At 43.0% G+C, this 15486-nt stretch overlaps 1 protein-coding gene across 3 annotated transcripts in view; it reads right to left on the bottom strand.

Moving 5' to 3' along the window:
* Positions 1 to 15486, bottom strand: part of secisbp2l (SECIS binding protein 2-like) — a 34557-nt gene that overhangs the window by 12215 nt on the left and 6856 nt on the right. For 2 of the 3 annotated variants that reach the window (XM_056278393.1, XM_056278394.1), the window contains exons 2-6: positions 15155 to 15366; positions 13653 to 13980; positions 13397 to 13541; positions 2121 to 2332; positions 1023 to 1047 (exon numbers count right to left, since the gene is read on the bottom strand). In XM_056278393.1, coding sequence (XP_056134368.1) covers positions 1023 to 1047; positions 2121 to 2332; positions 13397 to 13541; positions 13653 to 13980; positions 15155 to 15366 — 922 coding nt within the window. The remainder of the gene's footprint in view (positions 1 to 1022; positions 1048 to 2120; positions 2333 to 13396; positions 13542 to 13652; positions 13981 to 15154; positions 15367 to 15486) is intronic. The other variant, XM_056278395.1, reaches the window with a different exon arrangement.

Genomic DNA, 15486 nt, shown 5'->3' with positions numbered 1-15486 from the left:
TACTCATCCCACATATTTTGTTCCGAGAAAATTAAGCAGTTATTAATGATATAGTTGTAAAGTCACAGGATGTTAAATATCATGTTAGGCCAACGGTAACGTTGATGGTAGCAAGTGCTGGTTGACAACACTGCTGCAATAGTGGCCCACTAGTCAGCAACGTCATCCACTTGTCAGTCCGTTTGACTTGTTGAGTGACAACCGATTTTTATACATGTGGTTAGCCTGGCATGCGCTGAAATGATTAAATCTATTCGAACAGTTAACATGGAGACCCATTCGGCCATGTTGATATGCAAAGCCTGTGTGCTGTTCAGAGGCTCTGATTCATTCCCACGTGGTAATAATGGAAATGGTAATGTTAGGTGCAGGAAAATAACTGTAGTTTCTGGTGACCATTCCACTGCTGTCGACAATCCATTATCTGCATACCGACTTAAGGTCTGTCACTGGTCTGCTTAACGTCAATAGTCTCAAACTGCCATGTCAAATCTTTTTGTAATACGCGTGTGAATAAGTTAATTGCTGTAAATCACATTTCGGTGGCCTTACGCATATGAAATGGGTAGCGATTGTACAGAAAATGGCTTGTGTTCTATTGCAACAGGTGTCTGAAATTCAGATTTGACCAGAAATGTAAAGCGCTTTGAGTGGCTGTTGCAGCTAGAAAAGCACTAGATAAAATGCAACTTGATTGATATAGATGGCATAAGGACAGTAAAAAGGAGGGCAAAACAAAGGGAGATAATAAAAGGCAGGTGGAGCACATAGAGTAGGTCTATGAAAGCCTGATGGGAAGATAAATGGGTAAAAAAGCAAAGACGGGAGGAAGTGGGAGTTTATGTGGAAACCAACCACCCCCCCAGAGATCATGCCACAGGAAGAAAGGTCATGAGGGAATGCTCAGCAATCAGCACCTTACAAATCCAGGTCGGTTATAAATAGGAAACAGATTCTTAAAAATATTGTTTTCTAGATATTTGATTCCCTCTACTTTTTAGCATATACCCCACAAGACTTACCTGTCATTACACCAGTCTCAACTCCCTATGCCAGAGGAAAAAAGAGAGAAGGAAAGAGTTTGATAAAAATGCAATCGTTACCCAAAATCATCAGAATGTTACCTAATTCTTTAAGGGAAATTTTGCCAATTTTCAATCTTCTCTGTTTATCTGCAACAGAGATAGCATATGAAAAACACCTGCAATTGTCCCCGATCATTTCTACGTCTGGGGCGGCAGGTATTGTCGCATCATTTGGCATACAGAAAAACTTCAGCCTAGGAGGGTTTCTAATACTATCTAATTCACTCTAAGGACGCCGTTAAAAAAAACAATTCCTCAGGGCGCCCCGGTGGCTCACCTAGTAGAGTGCATACCACATAAGGCTGAGTCCTTACCGCAGTGGCCCGGGTTCGAATCTGGCCCGGGCCCTATGCTGCATGTCATCCCCTCTCTCTCCCCTGCCTCTCTCTCTCACTATCATTATCCAATAAAGGCGGAAAATGCCAAAAAAATAATCATTAAAAAAAAAAAATCCTCCCTCTCTCAGCTAAACTACCTTTCCAGTGGTGGAAATGATGTCCTACAACAGTAGCGGATGAGGATTTTAAGAACGATGATACAGAAGCTTACACACAATGCATACTGGTACATGTGGGCACTGTGGGAAAGACTCTTTAAGCAGAGAACACAGAATTCTCCGTCAATATAGTACAGAGAGAAGACTTTATTGCTTCAAATCGACTTCATTACTCATTAGTAAAGATTGCAACAAAACCATCGGCGAAATTTTACTTTAAGAATTTGTGCAACACCATCCATGAACTTTAAGGTTAAAAGACGTAAAGGTAAGAAGTGATGTCTGTACCGATAAGTTCCTTAAAATCTAGAGGGCAAGACTCTTAAATATTTTTTTAAATTAACATTCAACACTAGGCAAATGCTACATAATATGTATGTATACGGTCCTCTTTGTCTGAAATCTTTATCTATTTGATAGTTACACTATATTACAGATTATTGGTACCAAATAAATACTGTCACACCATTGAAACTCATATCATCCTATTTCCACTTAACCCATCCCTAAGTCAACAGTCTTGTAAAAATCTGGGTTACCGTGGGCTCTGCTGCACGCTGTGCAGCCCCGGTTCCTTGGTTGTGCTTGGGGCTGCAGTATCCACTGTCACTGTCTATATCTGCCTCACTGGCCCCCTGCTCATTGTAGTTTTCTGCTGGGTGGGATGCCCGTCTCCTTTTCGTTCGGTTCTTCCACAGGAGGGGGCTAGCCCGCTCCGTACTGCCCCTCCCTGACATTTCACCGGGGAAGTCTACAGACAAGGGGGAACAAATTTTACTTTTAACCTGGAGCAGTGATAGGGAGCTGGTTATGAAGGATTATCAATGTGCACGGTTCCATTGTCATAATTATCTCATGGTATTAGTGTTTAAAGCACTATCCTGACAGCATTACTATATCCAGGTAAAGGCTAGCGATTAGCATTTATTACCTCAGGAACACAGAAGTTTTATCCATTATGAACATGTCAGTGATTTTCTCTGGCAACACCAGTAAAAATTCTAACTTAGAGCTAACTCCATTTAGTTATATCTGGTGTAATGTCATTACAGCCTAGTTGGGCATCTGGCATCACAACAACCACATGGTGTAACCAGCAGTGGAATGGGGTAGTAAAGGTAACTCCACAAATATGTTCAGACTATTTACCTCAAACCCAACCCAATTCTAACTTCCTTCCTCTGAGTTTTTTAGAAGAGTGTAAACACAAAAAAACCCGCTCCCATTTCTAATTAGGACTACTTTCAAATGTGGTCCTCGATCAGATACATATCCAATATGCAGCCATGAGACGAGTCTATGTGGCAAAGTCATGTGCATTTGATGTCACGCTCCATGGCACAAATCGTCAGGATAACCTGGCTTGTATTGGGACCATGGCTTGTCTTTCAATGACAAATCATAGTTACTTCCTCAGGGATGCTATGGTTAAATGAAATTTGAGAAAACAGCGGTGGTAAATGTGGGGTACTATTGGTGGTGTGGTTTTGACAGAAGTTAGCAGAGGAAAAACTAATGGACGTCAGTGGAGTCACTGATTTTAATCTTAGGGAGATCCCTCTAACATAAACCTGAGGGTACACACTTGTATCATGATGGACCAGTGTTTGAAAAATTTAATATAAAATCCTTTCTACTGGCCTGCCCCTAGATTACCATAGTCACCCAGTAAAATACTTTACTGCTCACATGACTGAGTGAAATCACTGACTGCATGGGTGAAATCCAATTACTGACCAGGGCAAGATACAAAGACGACCTAAGGGCTTACAGGAACAATCATTAGGGTTTACATGCTAACAAACGTCTGTTTTGATACTTTTCATCATTGGTGTATTTAAGACAATTGTTAATTCACAAATATCCAAGTCATGAATGCTTGTAGATAATAATTTTAATGGTTACTGTCAAATAGGACTTCACAGAGAAAAAAACAATGGCACACTACATCTTCACCATAGCAGCCAAAAGCATTAGAAAACAGCAGGTAGTGACAAGTTTGAAGAAAAGGCAAAATTGTTGCGGCTAATGAGAAGCAAGGACAGGACAGACCAAGTTCAGAAAGTCTTGAAGACCTTTACCTATAACATCAATAGCTAAAACTTGGGTTTAACATTTATTATTTATTTCCCCCTTCCTTCCAGATGTGGGCGAGGTGGTGACAACAGCGCTGGGAACCTTGTTTCATTTCGAATGGATGTCAGGGATTTGGAGAGGGCCAAAAAGCAATGTAGTTACCAGTATAACCACAGGCATTGGAAAGTTCAACAAAAATGAGTTTCAGGACTGCACTGAGCCGAGCTGTTTTTTGTGACACAGTGTCCTGCTGGCTCTTGACTTCATCTGTGGTGTTGCCTGACGTTGTTTTGGATGATCACAGATTCACCCGAGATGCTTTGTATGTACTCTATCCTTACAATTTTTACTACCCAATATATTGAAATTTGCTGTGCCAAAATCTATGTATTAACTGTATATGGCGGCACGGTGGCGCAGTGGTTAGCGCTGTCGCCTTACAGGAAAAAGGTCCTGGGTTCGAACCTCGGGGTTGTCCAACCTTGGGGGGGAGGGGGGGGGTCTTCCCAGGTCGTCCTCTATGTGGAGTTTGCATGTTCTCCCTGTGTCTACGGTGGGTTTTCTCCGGGTGCTCCAGTTTCCCCCACCATCAAAAAAGACATACATGCATGTTAGGGTTTATACTCCCGTCTGTGCGCTTGACCTAGGCATGGCAAGGCGAACTGGAGTTGGTCCCCAGGTGCTGCACAGCAGCTGCCCACCGCTCCTAGCTACACAGCTAGGATGGGTTAAATGCAGAGAAGAATTTCCCTATGGGGATCAATAGAGTAAATCTATCGATCAATCAATCAATCAATCAATCAAACGAATAAATAAATAAATAAATGTCCACAGGATACTGCTACTTTCGGCTGCTCCCGTTAGGGGTCACCACAGCAGATCATCCGTTTCCATTTCTTCCAGTCTTCTTCATCTTCCTCTGTCACACCAGTCACCTGCATGTCTTCCCTCACCACATCCATAAACCTCCTCTTTGGCCTTCCTCTTTTACTCCTCCCTGGCAGCTCCATATTCAGCATCCTTCTCCCAATATACCCAGCACCTCGCCTCCACACATGTCCAAGCCATCTCAGTCTTGCCTCTCTTGCTTTGATATATACACTACCGTTCAAAAGTTTGGGATCACCCAAACAATTTTGTGTTTTCCATGAAAAGTCACACTTATTCACCACCATATGTTGTGAAATGAATAGAAAATAGAGTCAAGACATTGACAAGGTTAGAAATAATGATTTGTATTTGAAATAAGATTTTTTTTACATCAAACTTTGCTTTCGTCAAAGAATCCTCCATTTGCAGCAATTACAGCATTGCAGACCTTTGGCATTCTAGCTGTTAATTTGTTGAGGTAATCTGGAGAAATTGCACCCCACGCTTCCAGAAGCAGCTCCCACAAGTTGGATTGGTTGGATGGGCACTTCTTTGAGCAGATTGAGTTTCTGGAGCATCACATTTGTGGGGTCAATTAAACGCTCAAAATGGCCAGAAAAAGAGAACTTTCATCTGAAACTCGACAGTCTATTCTTGTTCTTAGAAATGAAGGCTATTCCATGTGAGAAATTGCTAAGAAATTGAAGATTTCCTACACCGGTGTGTACTACTCCCTTCAGAGGACAGCACAAACAGGCTCTAACCAGAGTAGAAAAAGAAGTGGGAGGCCGCGTTGCACAACTGAGCAAGAAGATAAGTACATTAGAGTCTCTAGTTTGAGAAACAGACGCCTCACAGGTCCCCAACTGGCATCTTCATTAAATAGTACCTGTTAGAGCCTGTTTGTGCTGTCCTCTGAAGGGAGTAGTACACACCGGTGTAGGAAATCTTCAATTTCTTAGCAATTTCTCGCATGGAATAGCCTTCATTTCTAAGAACAAGAATAGACTGTCGAGTTTCAGATGAAAGTTCTCTTTTTCTGGCCATTTTGAGCGTTTAATTGACCCCACAAATGTGATGCTCCAGAAACTCAATCTGCTCAAAGAAGTGCCCATCCAACCAATCCAACTTGTGGGAGCTGCTTCTGGAAGCGTGGGGTGCAATTTCTCCAGATTACCTCAACAAATTAACAGCTAGAATGCCAAAGGTCTGCAATGCTGTAATTGCTGCAAATGGAGGATTCTTTAACGAAAGCAAAGTTTGATGTAAAAAAAATCTTATTTCAAATAAAAATCATTATTTCTAACCTTGTCAATGTCTTGACTCTATTTTCTATTCATTTCACAACATATGGTGGTGAATAAGTGTGACTTTTCATGGAAAACACGAAATTGTTTGGGTGATCCCAAACTTTTGAACGGTAGTGTATGTCCACAGGATGTTGCAATGAAACCTTCGATGTAGAAAAAAGAGCTCAACAATTCAGGAGCAAAGATATATTTTATAGCTCAAAGTTGTTAAATGGCAGTACAAGCCTGCTTCGTGCTCAGCGCACTCATCAGCTGCCCATATATGTGTGTATATATATATATATATATATTCTACATTACCTCCATCGGTGCGTAATCTCTGGTTGTATATTATAATTCTGTTACTTTGTGTACTTAGTGCATTCAACACCTATTGCACGTCTGGCCATCTTAGAAGAAGGATCCCTCCTCTGTTACTCTTCCCGCGGTTTCTCCCTTTCTTTCTTGATAAGGTTTTAATGTAGAGTTTTTCCTCATTCTGAGTTGATGGTCCAAGGCTCAGGGGTGTTGTATATTGCACTGACTGTAAAGCCCTTCGGGACTACTTTGTGATTTTGGGCTGTACAGATAAACTTCGCTTGACTGTAGTTTAAACATAAATAAACCAAATGATTTGGTGTAATCTTTGTCCCCAGCTGCTGAATTGCCCAGCAGCTTAACTACCACATTTTGTACCCTATTTACTCACTAGTAACAGTAACCTTTTAATGTTAAAAGAGAAAACAAAGCTCAGGAATACGCCATCTATCAAAACGGAGCCATTATCTATCAAGAACAGGGGCATTTTTAGGACAAAATGCACTGCACACATGGAAACTGGAAACACTGCATTCCTGTTTATTCAGATGCACTCTCCTAAACCTGCTCAGAGAACAGTCTGACTGGCATTGTCAAAAATTTCCTCATCTCACTGACAGGAAAGATGCCTGAGTTGGGCAAGCCAGTAAATGTCACTTTTAACTAGATGTAGAATATCTTAAGCATCTATACTTCCTTTTTATCAAACTATGGAACAACCACTACTTCTGTTGGAAACTTAGTCAACAAGCCATTTATTGGAGATTTAAATGTTTTCCATACCTAGTTAATGTTTTCTGTTCCTACTGAGAACTCCTTGACATCTTAATACCATTCAAAAAGCGAAGCAATCGTGTTCTTTGCCAATCAGTGATAGAGTGATTAATTAAGACCCTTAAGCAATGAAGTTAAACAACCTCTTGCATGCTTGTGTACTCTCAATACAATATCATTGTGACATAACCATGATGTTATTACTAATATGACATACCAGTCTGCTGTGCTGCGTTCTTCTCCTAGATCACCACCTTGCTGTGGTAGAGAAGCTTGCATGAACTACTGATCAAAAGAACTACCCAGAGCTTGGCTCCTGGTAGGGTCACCCAAGGTGGATAGGTCAAAGAGGAGGTTCCAGGCAAAGTCCAATCCAACAAAGACCTCAACGGCAGAACTAGCAGAAGATGGCTTCAGGTCACAATGGCGGTGAAGGCGGATGAAGGCTGCAACAGAGGGTGGTCGCCAATCGTCTTGGTTCTCCATGCAATTGGACTCTGGCCACCCCCTGCCAAGGATCGTGTGGTGGCTGCAGGCGCATCAGCCACTCCATGTAAAAAGCTGTCACACGCAGGCATCCTCCTGCAAGGGAATCAACCTATAAACATCCTGGGTCAAAGCGCTGTGGCGATCAGGAAGAAGTGACGGGGGCAGGACAGTGAAGTCTGGCAGCCCCTAGCCACAACCTGGCACATAGGCGGTGGGTGTATGATCAGTCATTAAGCCCTGGGACTAAGGCAGAGGGGCTTCTCGGCTGCTGCACCCACGACTGGGCAGCCCTATTTAGGATCTGCTCTGTTCACCCCAATTGGGGAGGGGGCTAGAAAAGGTACCCTAAACATAGTTTTCCTCATACCTCCTGTCTGGACCACCGCATCCAGAGGGATCACCACCATGTGGTCAGAAACAGAAACTCATATATTTTGGAGCCTGGAACATACGAGCCCTCATGGAAAATCAATCCAGCAATCAACCTGAATGGCGTACTGCCATCATTGCTGTTATTTTATTGCTATTGTTGCTGCAGTGTTGAGGAGCCAAAACACAAGAATTTTACTCTCTTGTACTTTTATAATAAGACGTAACAAACAAAGAATTTTGAATCTTGAATCGCCTGAGAACTTAAATGACTCCAGATTGATATTGCCACACTCTCAAACCCGATTGGCTGGCCAAGGGCAGCTGAAAGAGGAGAAGGGTGGTTACACTTTCTTCTGGAAAGGAAAAGTAGCCGATGAGCCGAGAATCCACGATGTGGGCTTTGCCATCAAAAACAACCTCATTTGCCACCTTGATGAGGCGTTCATTGATGCCCAGAGGTATCAATGAACGCCTGATAACAATACGACTGGTGCTTGTAAATAACCAAAGCATCACTGTCATCAGTGCATATGCTCCAACACTTGACTCACAAGATGAAGTAAAGGAGATCTTCTATGCCAACCTGGACAATGTTCTCACCAAAGTCCCCAAGGAGGATAAGCTAACCCTGTTTGAAGGTGTCAATGCCAGAGTGGGATGAAATTACAACTTGTGGAGAGGTATAATTGGCAAGGAAGGAGTTGAAAACACAAACTCAAATGGCATCCTGCCGTTAACAACATGCTCAGAGCACAGCCTAACCATCACCAACACACTCTTCCGCCAGAGGAAAAAATTTAAAACAACCTGGAGGCACCCTTGTTCTAACATTTGGCACCTCATTGACTACATTATCATCCGTCAAAGAGACTGACCCAAGGTACTTAACACCAGAGTGATGATCAGTGCAGATGACCACCACCTTATCTGCTCTACCCTGTCTATCCATTTTCACCAGAAAAGAAAGGTGCAGAAAAAGCAGAGCCGCCCAAAGCTCAACCTTGAACAACTTACTGATACCTGCTCTTGTCAACAGTTCCAGGCTATGCTCAGTATATCAATGCCCAAGCAGTATCCAGATGATATTGAAAGCCACTGGGATATGCTCAGAACTGCAATCGTTGGTGCCTGTAAAACCACTCTTGCACATAAGATGAAGAACCACCAAGATTAGTTTGATGAGAATGACCTGGAAATCCAACAGTTGATCAACATCAAGAGAAAAGCCTTTACCATCTGGTAGAATAACATCAACTGCCAAAATAAACGAGCTACCCATGCAAGAGCAAAGTCAGCCAGCCAAAGCTGAATCAGGGAATTGAAGAACCAGTGGTAGACGAATAAGGCCCTTGAGATCCAACACCTTTCAGACTCTGGGGATACCAGAGGCTTCTTCGACGCTACTAAAGCAATATACAGTCCCAGCCACCACCGTCTAACCCCCCTTCGTCCAAAGATGGGCACACATTGCTAACAGACAAGTCAATCAAAGACAGGTGGAAAGAGCACAACCAGAACCTTTTAAACCAGGACTCTAACCCTGAGATGGATTTCCTCCATCAACAACCCAAAGAGGATGATGTGCCAGCACCATCTAGTCTAAGAGAAGTCCAGGAAGCCATCAGGAAGATGAAAATCAACAAGGCTGCTGGTCCTGATGGAATATCGACAGAAGTACTGAGGACTGGTGGACCTACACTCCTCAGACATATCCATACCCTGCTACTCAAAATATATGGGAAAAAGAGGAAATCCCTGCGCAACTTAGGGACGCACTCATTGTCTCTATCTTTAAGACAGGGAACAAAGCTGAGTGCGGAAATTACTATTGCATTTCCCTGCTTTCCACCACAGGGAAAGCTCTGGTTAGTGTCTTGGTCAACAGACCTCTCCCAATATCAGAAGAAATTCTGCCAGAATCCCACAGCGGTTTTCGTCCAAACAGAGGCACCATGGACATGATTTTTACCGCTCACGTACTCCAAGAAAAAGTCCAGGAACAGAGTCAACCATTGTACATGGCCTTTATACACTTAACCAAAGCTTTTGATTCTGTAAGCTGCCAGGCCCTCTGGGTAGTTCTGTCAAAAATAGGCTGCCATGACAAATATAAGAGAGTACTATGCCTATTACATGACTATGTCAGTCAGAGTACTCAGCAGTTATGGAGATGAGACAGAGTCCTTCAAGGTCCACACAGGAGTTAAACAACACTGTGTATTGCTCCCACCCTGTTCTTTGTCTTCACTGTCACCATCCTCCACCTCACGGGTCCCAGTCTGCCTCAGGGAGTCAAAATCATGTACAGAACTGATGAGAATCTTCTGAACATTAACAGATTCAGGGCTAAAAGTAAAACCACCACTATATCCATCACTGAGCTGCAGTACACTGGTGACAATGCCTCAGTGTCCCTCATACAACAAGAACTACAGAGTATACTGGAAGCCTTTGCAAAGGCATACAAGCAGATTGGCCTGGCCATTAACATAAAAAAAAAATCCATATCCTCTACCAAACCCCACCTAACAGAAATATTCCTGTTCTGGCCCCATCCATCTCTGCAGACAACACCAGACTCAAAAACGTGGAACAGTTCCCATATCTTGGCAGCCTTCTCTCCTCCAAAGTCAACATCGACATTGAAATAAACCATCGTCTCAGTTGAGTAAAAGGATTTTTGAAAACCGCGACCTTCACACCAGAACAAAAATTCTGGTGTACAAAGCAGCAGTGCTGCCCACCCGACTGTTTGGGTCAGAAACCTGGACCACATAGAGCAGGCACCTGAAGGCACTCAAGGCATACCAACAGTGATGCCTCAGGGAGATCCTTAAGATCAGCTGGGAGGATAAGCGCACCAACTTGAATGTCCTTGAGGAGGCCTACGTGCCTACTAGGGATTTACCAATTATCGGTCTGGCTGATTATTGGCTTAGATATTTGTCATTTTTCATATTGTTATTGGCATACTTTTATCGGCCAAGCTGATATTTTTTTTAAATCATATTGAAAATGTTTATTATTTCCTTACATTCAGAAAAAAGGTTTTGAAACAATCACTTGAAGAGGAGAGATGTGAAAAGAGGAGAAAGGGGAAACTTGTAGAAAAACGGCAAGCAAGAATGGTCAGGGTGTGTGTTCAAAAGCATAACTACAGCATTATCAGGAGTAAAATCTATAAAGACACTCCAATAAATGCAGCAATCAAATTTCACTGCACAGGAGCAAGGCTATAAAAATAAACTTCAAAATGAAGCTACTACCTTTATATAGCTGGAACTCACCTGAACATTTTTCAAGGCATTTCTAAATTTTGCAAAAGTCGTTAAACCTTCTCAGCATTGTCTGTGAATGTTCTCATTCATCCAGGTCATGGTTATCCAAAGGAATTGAATCGAGTGCAACAGGACTTGGTATATATCCGTGAAGACGTTTCGCCTCTCATCCAAGAGGCTTCATCAGTTCGTGCCTTTCTGACTAGACCAAGCTAGTCTGACTGGCTGGTGATGAAACTCAGATATTTATCCTCTTTGGAGTCGTTATAAGAGCTAATGATGTCCATGGCTCTTTTGTGTTCCGATGTTTAGCAACGCCCGTCGTTATCAGAGGTATTGATATGATATGCGTGGCTCTTTGTGATCTGATGTTAAGCAGCGACGGTCGTTGGGGGTGTTAGTTTCGACTGCATTAGTGCTCCATTCAGTGGTCATGAGTCGTTGGAGCCGTTAGTGACTGACTGTTGTTCTTGGAGGCCAAGCTTCTTGAGTCTCCTGGGTAGAGATGAAAGGACGACATTGTAAGTGGGAGATAGGTGGTGTCGCAGACCTCCTCCTCTGTTGAAGGATGGTTTTTCCAGTTTCGCATAGATGGCTTCCTTCACCCCTCTTTCAAACCATCTATCTTCCCTGTCCAAAATGTGTACGTTGCTGTCCTCGAAGGAGTGTGTCTTCTCCTTTAGGTGTAGATAAGCTGCTGAGTCTTGTCCTGAGGAGTTTGGCCTTCTGTGTTGGGCCATCCGTTTGTGTAGTGGTTGTTTGGTTTCTCCTATGTATAGGTCAGTGTAATCCTCATTGCATTGTACAGCATACACCAGATTGCTTTTTTGGGTGTGTGGTACACAGTCTTTGGGATGAACCAGCCTTTGCCGGAGTGTGTTGCTGGGTTTGAAGTATACCAGGATGCGGTGGTTGTTAAAAATTCTCGGAGACCCCAGAAACTCAGATTATTCCTTCTGTTCCTTTTCTCAAAAGGAACTTTTCCTTTTCTCCTCTCTCAGAGGAGACACCCCCAACGACCGTCGCTGCTTAACATTGGAACACAAAGAGCCATGGACATCATTAGCTCTGACAACGACTCCAAAGAGGATAAATATCTGAGTTTCATCACCAGCCAGTCAGACTAGCTTGGTCTAGTCAGAAAGGCACGAACTGATGAAGCCTCTTGGATGAGAGGCGAAACGTCTTCACGGATATATACCAAGTCCAGTTGCACTCGATTCAATTCCTTTGGATTCCTGGCATTGGCAACATTATTCCTTCAAAATACATTATTGACAGTTGCTTTTAAGAACTGTCATAAACTTTCATAAAGAGAGAGAGCAAAGGCCAACTCTTTGGTAAACTGGTAGGGCTGTCAATGAATGTTCCAAATTCGTATATAACTGAATCGTGGGGGGGGACACACATGGGAGGGTTTTGTCTGTATCCATTCCTCAACTTCCGTGCCGGCTACTCCTGCTGAATCTCCAAACTGGGAGCGCATAGACTCCCATCTACTGCAGGTTATACACTGATTGATATGTACCTCATGCAACCCCACTTCAAAAAACCCGAACTATCACTTTAAAGATAAGTGAAAGGGAACATAATGACACTAATGTACATTTTTCCATTCAGTTCAGTCAAAGCCTGCTGGAAGCAATTTAACCAATTTATGTGGAATTATTTTAATATTATAATTATTCAGTTTGATCAAAGTTTACTTCCTTCTGTCCATGCCATTTAATTCATTCCATTTTCATGTTCTGGAAGTTATTTATTTTTAATTAAAAAATAATTCTACTCAGATTGTTATCTAGTGCCTTTAACATCACGCACTTTATTTTTTTCAAATATTTTCTGTTTTACACAAAATTCAGTCAAACATATGTTCATTTAAAGGCAGCCTTGTGTTGGGGTTTGTGTTGCTGTAAATTTTGGCACGATTTTTTTTTTACATTTACTGCAACCGAATATCGACCCCAAATATCGGATATCAGCCACCATAACTTACCGATAATGGATATCGGCCCTGAAAAAAACATATCAGTCGACCCCTAATGCCTATTATAACTGCTGTTATCATACAACATCAGCTGAGGTGGACTGGCCATGTCCTCCACATGTCTGACTCTCACCTCCCAAAACAAGTCCTTTACTCTCAGCTCGTGATAGGACACTGTGCCCCAGGAGGACAAAAGAAGCAATATAAAGATAACATCAAGGCCCACATCAAAAGGTTTGGCATCGACCTTGTGGCTCCAGGATCGGCCTCTATGCCGACCTGAAGACCCACAAGGACCTAGAAGGGAGACAATCATACTTGACCCTGAGTGACCGCTGATGATGATTACTAATGTGACATACCAGTCTGCTGTGCTGCATCCACCAGAAGAACCGTTTTGCTTCTACCATCAGGCCCCAAGGCACAAACCTCCTTCTGTACAGCAACGCTCCTTGTAGGGGGCCGACGGCCCCTCAGAGGTTGGCACACACCAAGTTGCTGCTGCTGCTGGAGCAGAAACAGAGAAGACTTGGTTAGTGGTATCAAAGTAGAAGAAGAGCAGTCATTGTGTTTTGTAATACAGACATTCTGGGAGATAAAACACACAACCTTTCTTACCTTGGGAAGAAGAGTTGGTCGCACCATGCCCCTCCCCCTCTGATTGGCCAGTCCAAATGCTTGTCCAAGAGGGGGGGGTCTTTCACCGACATCCCCTGAGACAGGGTTTACCATCCCAGCTTGCACGGGCCCAGTATAGGGGCCAGGGAAGGGCTGGTAGAAGCCCATTACAGGTGGGCATGGGGCAGGCATGATCTGGTAGTAGGCATAGTCGTTGGAGACTGGTGGCTGGGGGGAAGATAAAATAGGGTAGGCCAGGTATGGACCACCAGGGCTGGGGTTAGGCTGCTGCCAGCGCAGCTCCCCTCCATTATACATAGGGTGTTGTCTGTGAAGAAGAAAGAGGAGTAACAATTTAAATGGCATCCTTAACTACCCTTCTTGAAAAATTTAAAGTATCATCGATGAGAGTTGTGCTGTGAAAAGATTATTTCAATTTTTTTCGATCAGTTTACTTTAGCAATTACATTTCTCTAATCCCATTGTTAATGTTGTCGTTATAATAATACCACACACAAAACAATACATATTTTAGTTGTCGACGCCACACGAAGAGGTCAAAGCACTGGGTCAGCGACATATATTACCCCTGCAACTGATAAGGATTCAGTGTCTCTCTCTAGGTCACTTCAGCGAGGCGAATGTGTGATGAGTTTCTCTAGACATCAAACAATAAATCAGTAAATAAATTAATGAACTAACAAAATTGAGGGAGCCTAAAACTGTATGAAGAAAGCTAACTTAAAATTAAAGAAGAGGGGAAAGGTAAGGCCAGGGCCTAAGTTTGTGATCATCCCCCAGTGATGTAGACTCTGCTTGGTCAGTTAGACAGCTTGAGCCTGGTATGCAGAGATGGAGTGGCTACTACTTGATAAGGATCCAGACGACATTTTCACAGCCAGCATTCTATAGCGGGCATTTCCTGGTATTCAAAATGGGAGAGGAAGGAAACAAAAGAACGGATGTGTGCAGGATATGGCAGATCACTTCAGACAAAAGAAAGAGCCACTGAAAACACAGATTACAGTTCCACACGAATTGTGGAGGGGAATGTGTCCGTTCGGAGCTACTCCATCAAGAACTACAAAGAAATCTAATGACTCTCACTCACTGTTTAATAGGATCTGATTGTGATACGTATTGTGAAGAATAATATCAGATGCAGGATGTGTACTCTTTTGCTCATTATAGAAAACAGTGCAGTGACTGAATCCATGTGGAAATAAAACATTCAGTGTAGAAAATTTTGCATTTTGGGAAGGTATATGGCCAAAAATGGAGCCAACTTTCTTCAAGCAACTGAGAATGATGACAATGGGCTTTCTTCTACACCACCAATATGGCCAGTGAGATGTTAAAAGGAATTGCAGTATTTCTGAGAATACAAACATCACTGTGAATACATGTGGTCTTAACAGGATCAATACAGTAGGTATGCTTTGCTCAGTGGCCACCTCTTCTATTGGACTCCCCTTCTACAGCCATGTGATAACAGTACCTACCTGTTGGGCTGGTTCTCCTGGACAAAGGGGTAACAGGTGATGAGGTAGCTGGGAATGGGTGTGGTCTCCACTCCTCCACCAGTTCCTCCAGCACCTCCGGCCCCTCCACCACCACCACCCACCTCTCCAGAAAGACTCATGCTGACAATGGATCCCTCAAGACCTTTCTTCTGTGGGATGAACGGTTCTACTTCAGCCGACAGTTTCACATCCTAAACAGAGATAAAGCCACAGCCATTAGAGTCACATGGTTACCAATAATGGTTCAGTGGGGCAAATACATGAGACAGATCTATGTCAAAACTATTTTAAGTAACAGTTGCCCAAGTTGA

The sequence above is a fragment of the Lampris incognitus genome, chromosome 4 (assembly GCF_029633865.1).
Source record: "Lampris incognitus isolate fLamInc1 chromosome 4, fLamInc1.hap2, whole genome shotgun sequence".
NCBI classification, from domain to species: Eukaryota; Metazoa; Chordata; class Actinopteri; order Lampriformes; family Lampridae; genus Lampris; species Lampris incognitus.
This window is presented reverse-complemented; position numbering and strand designations above follow the sequence as displayed.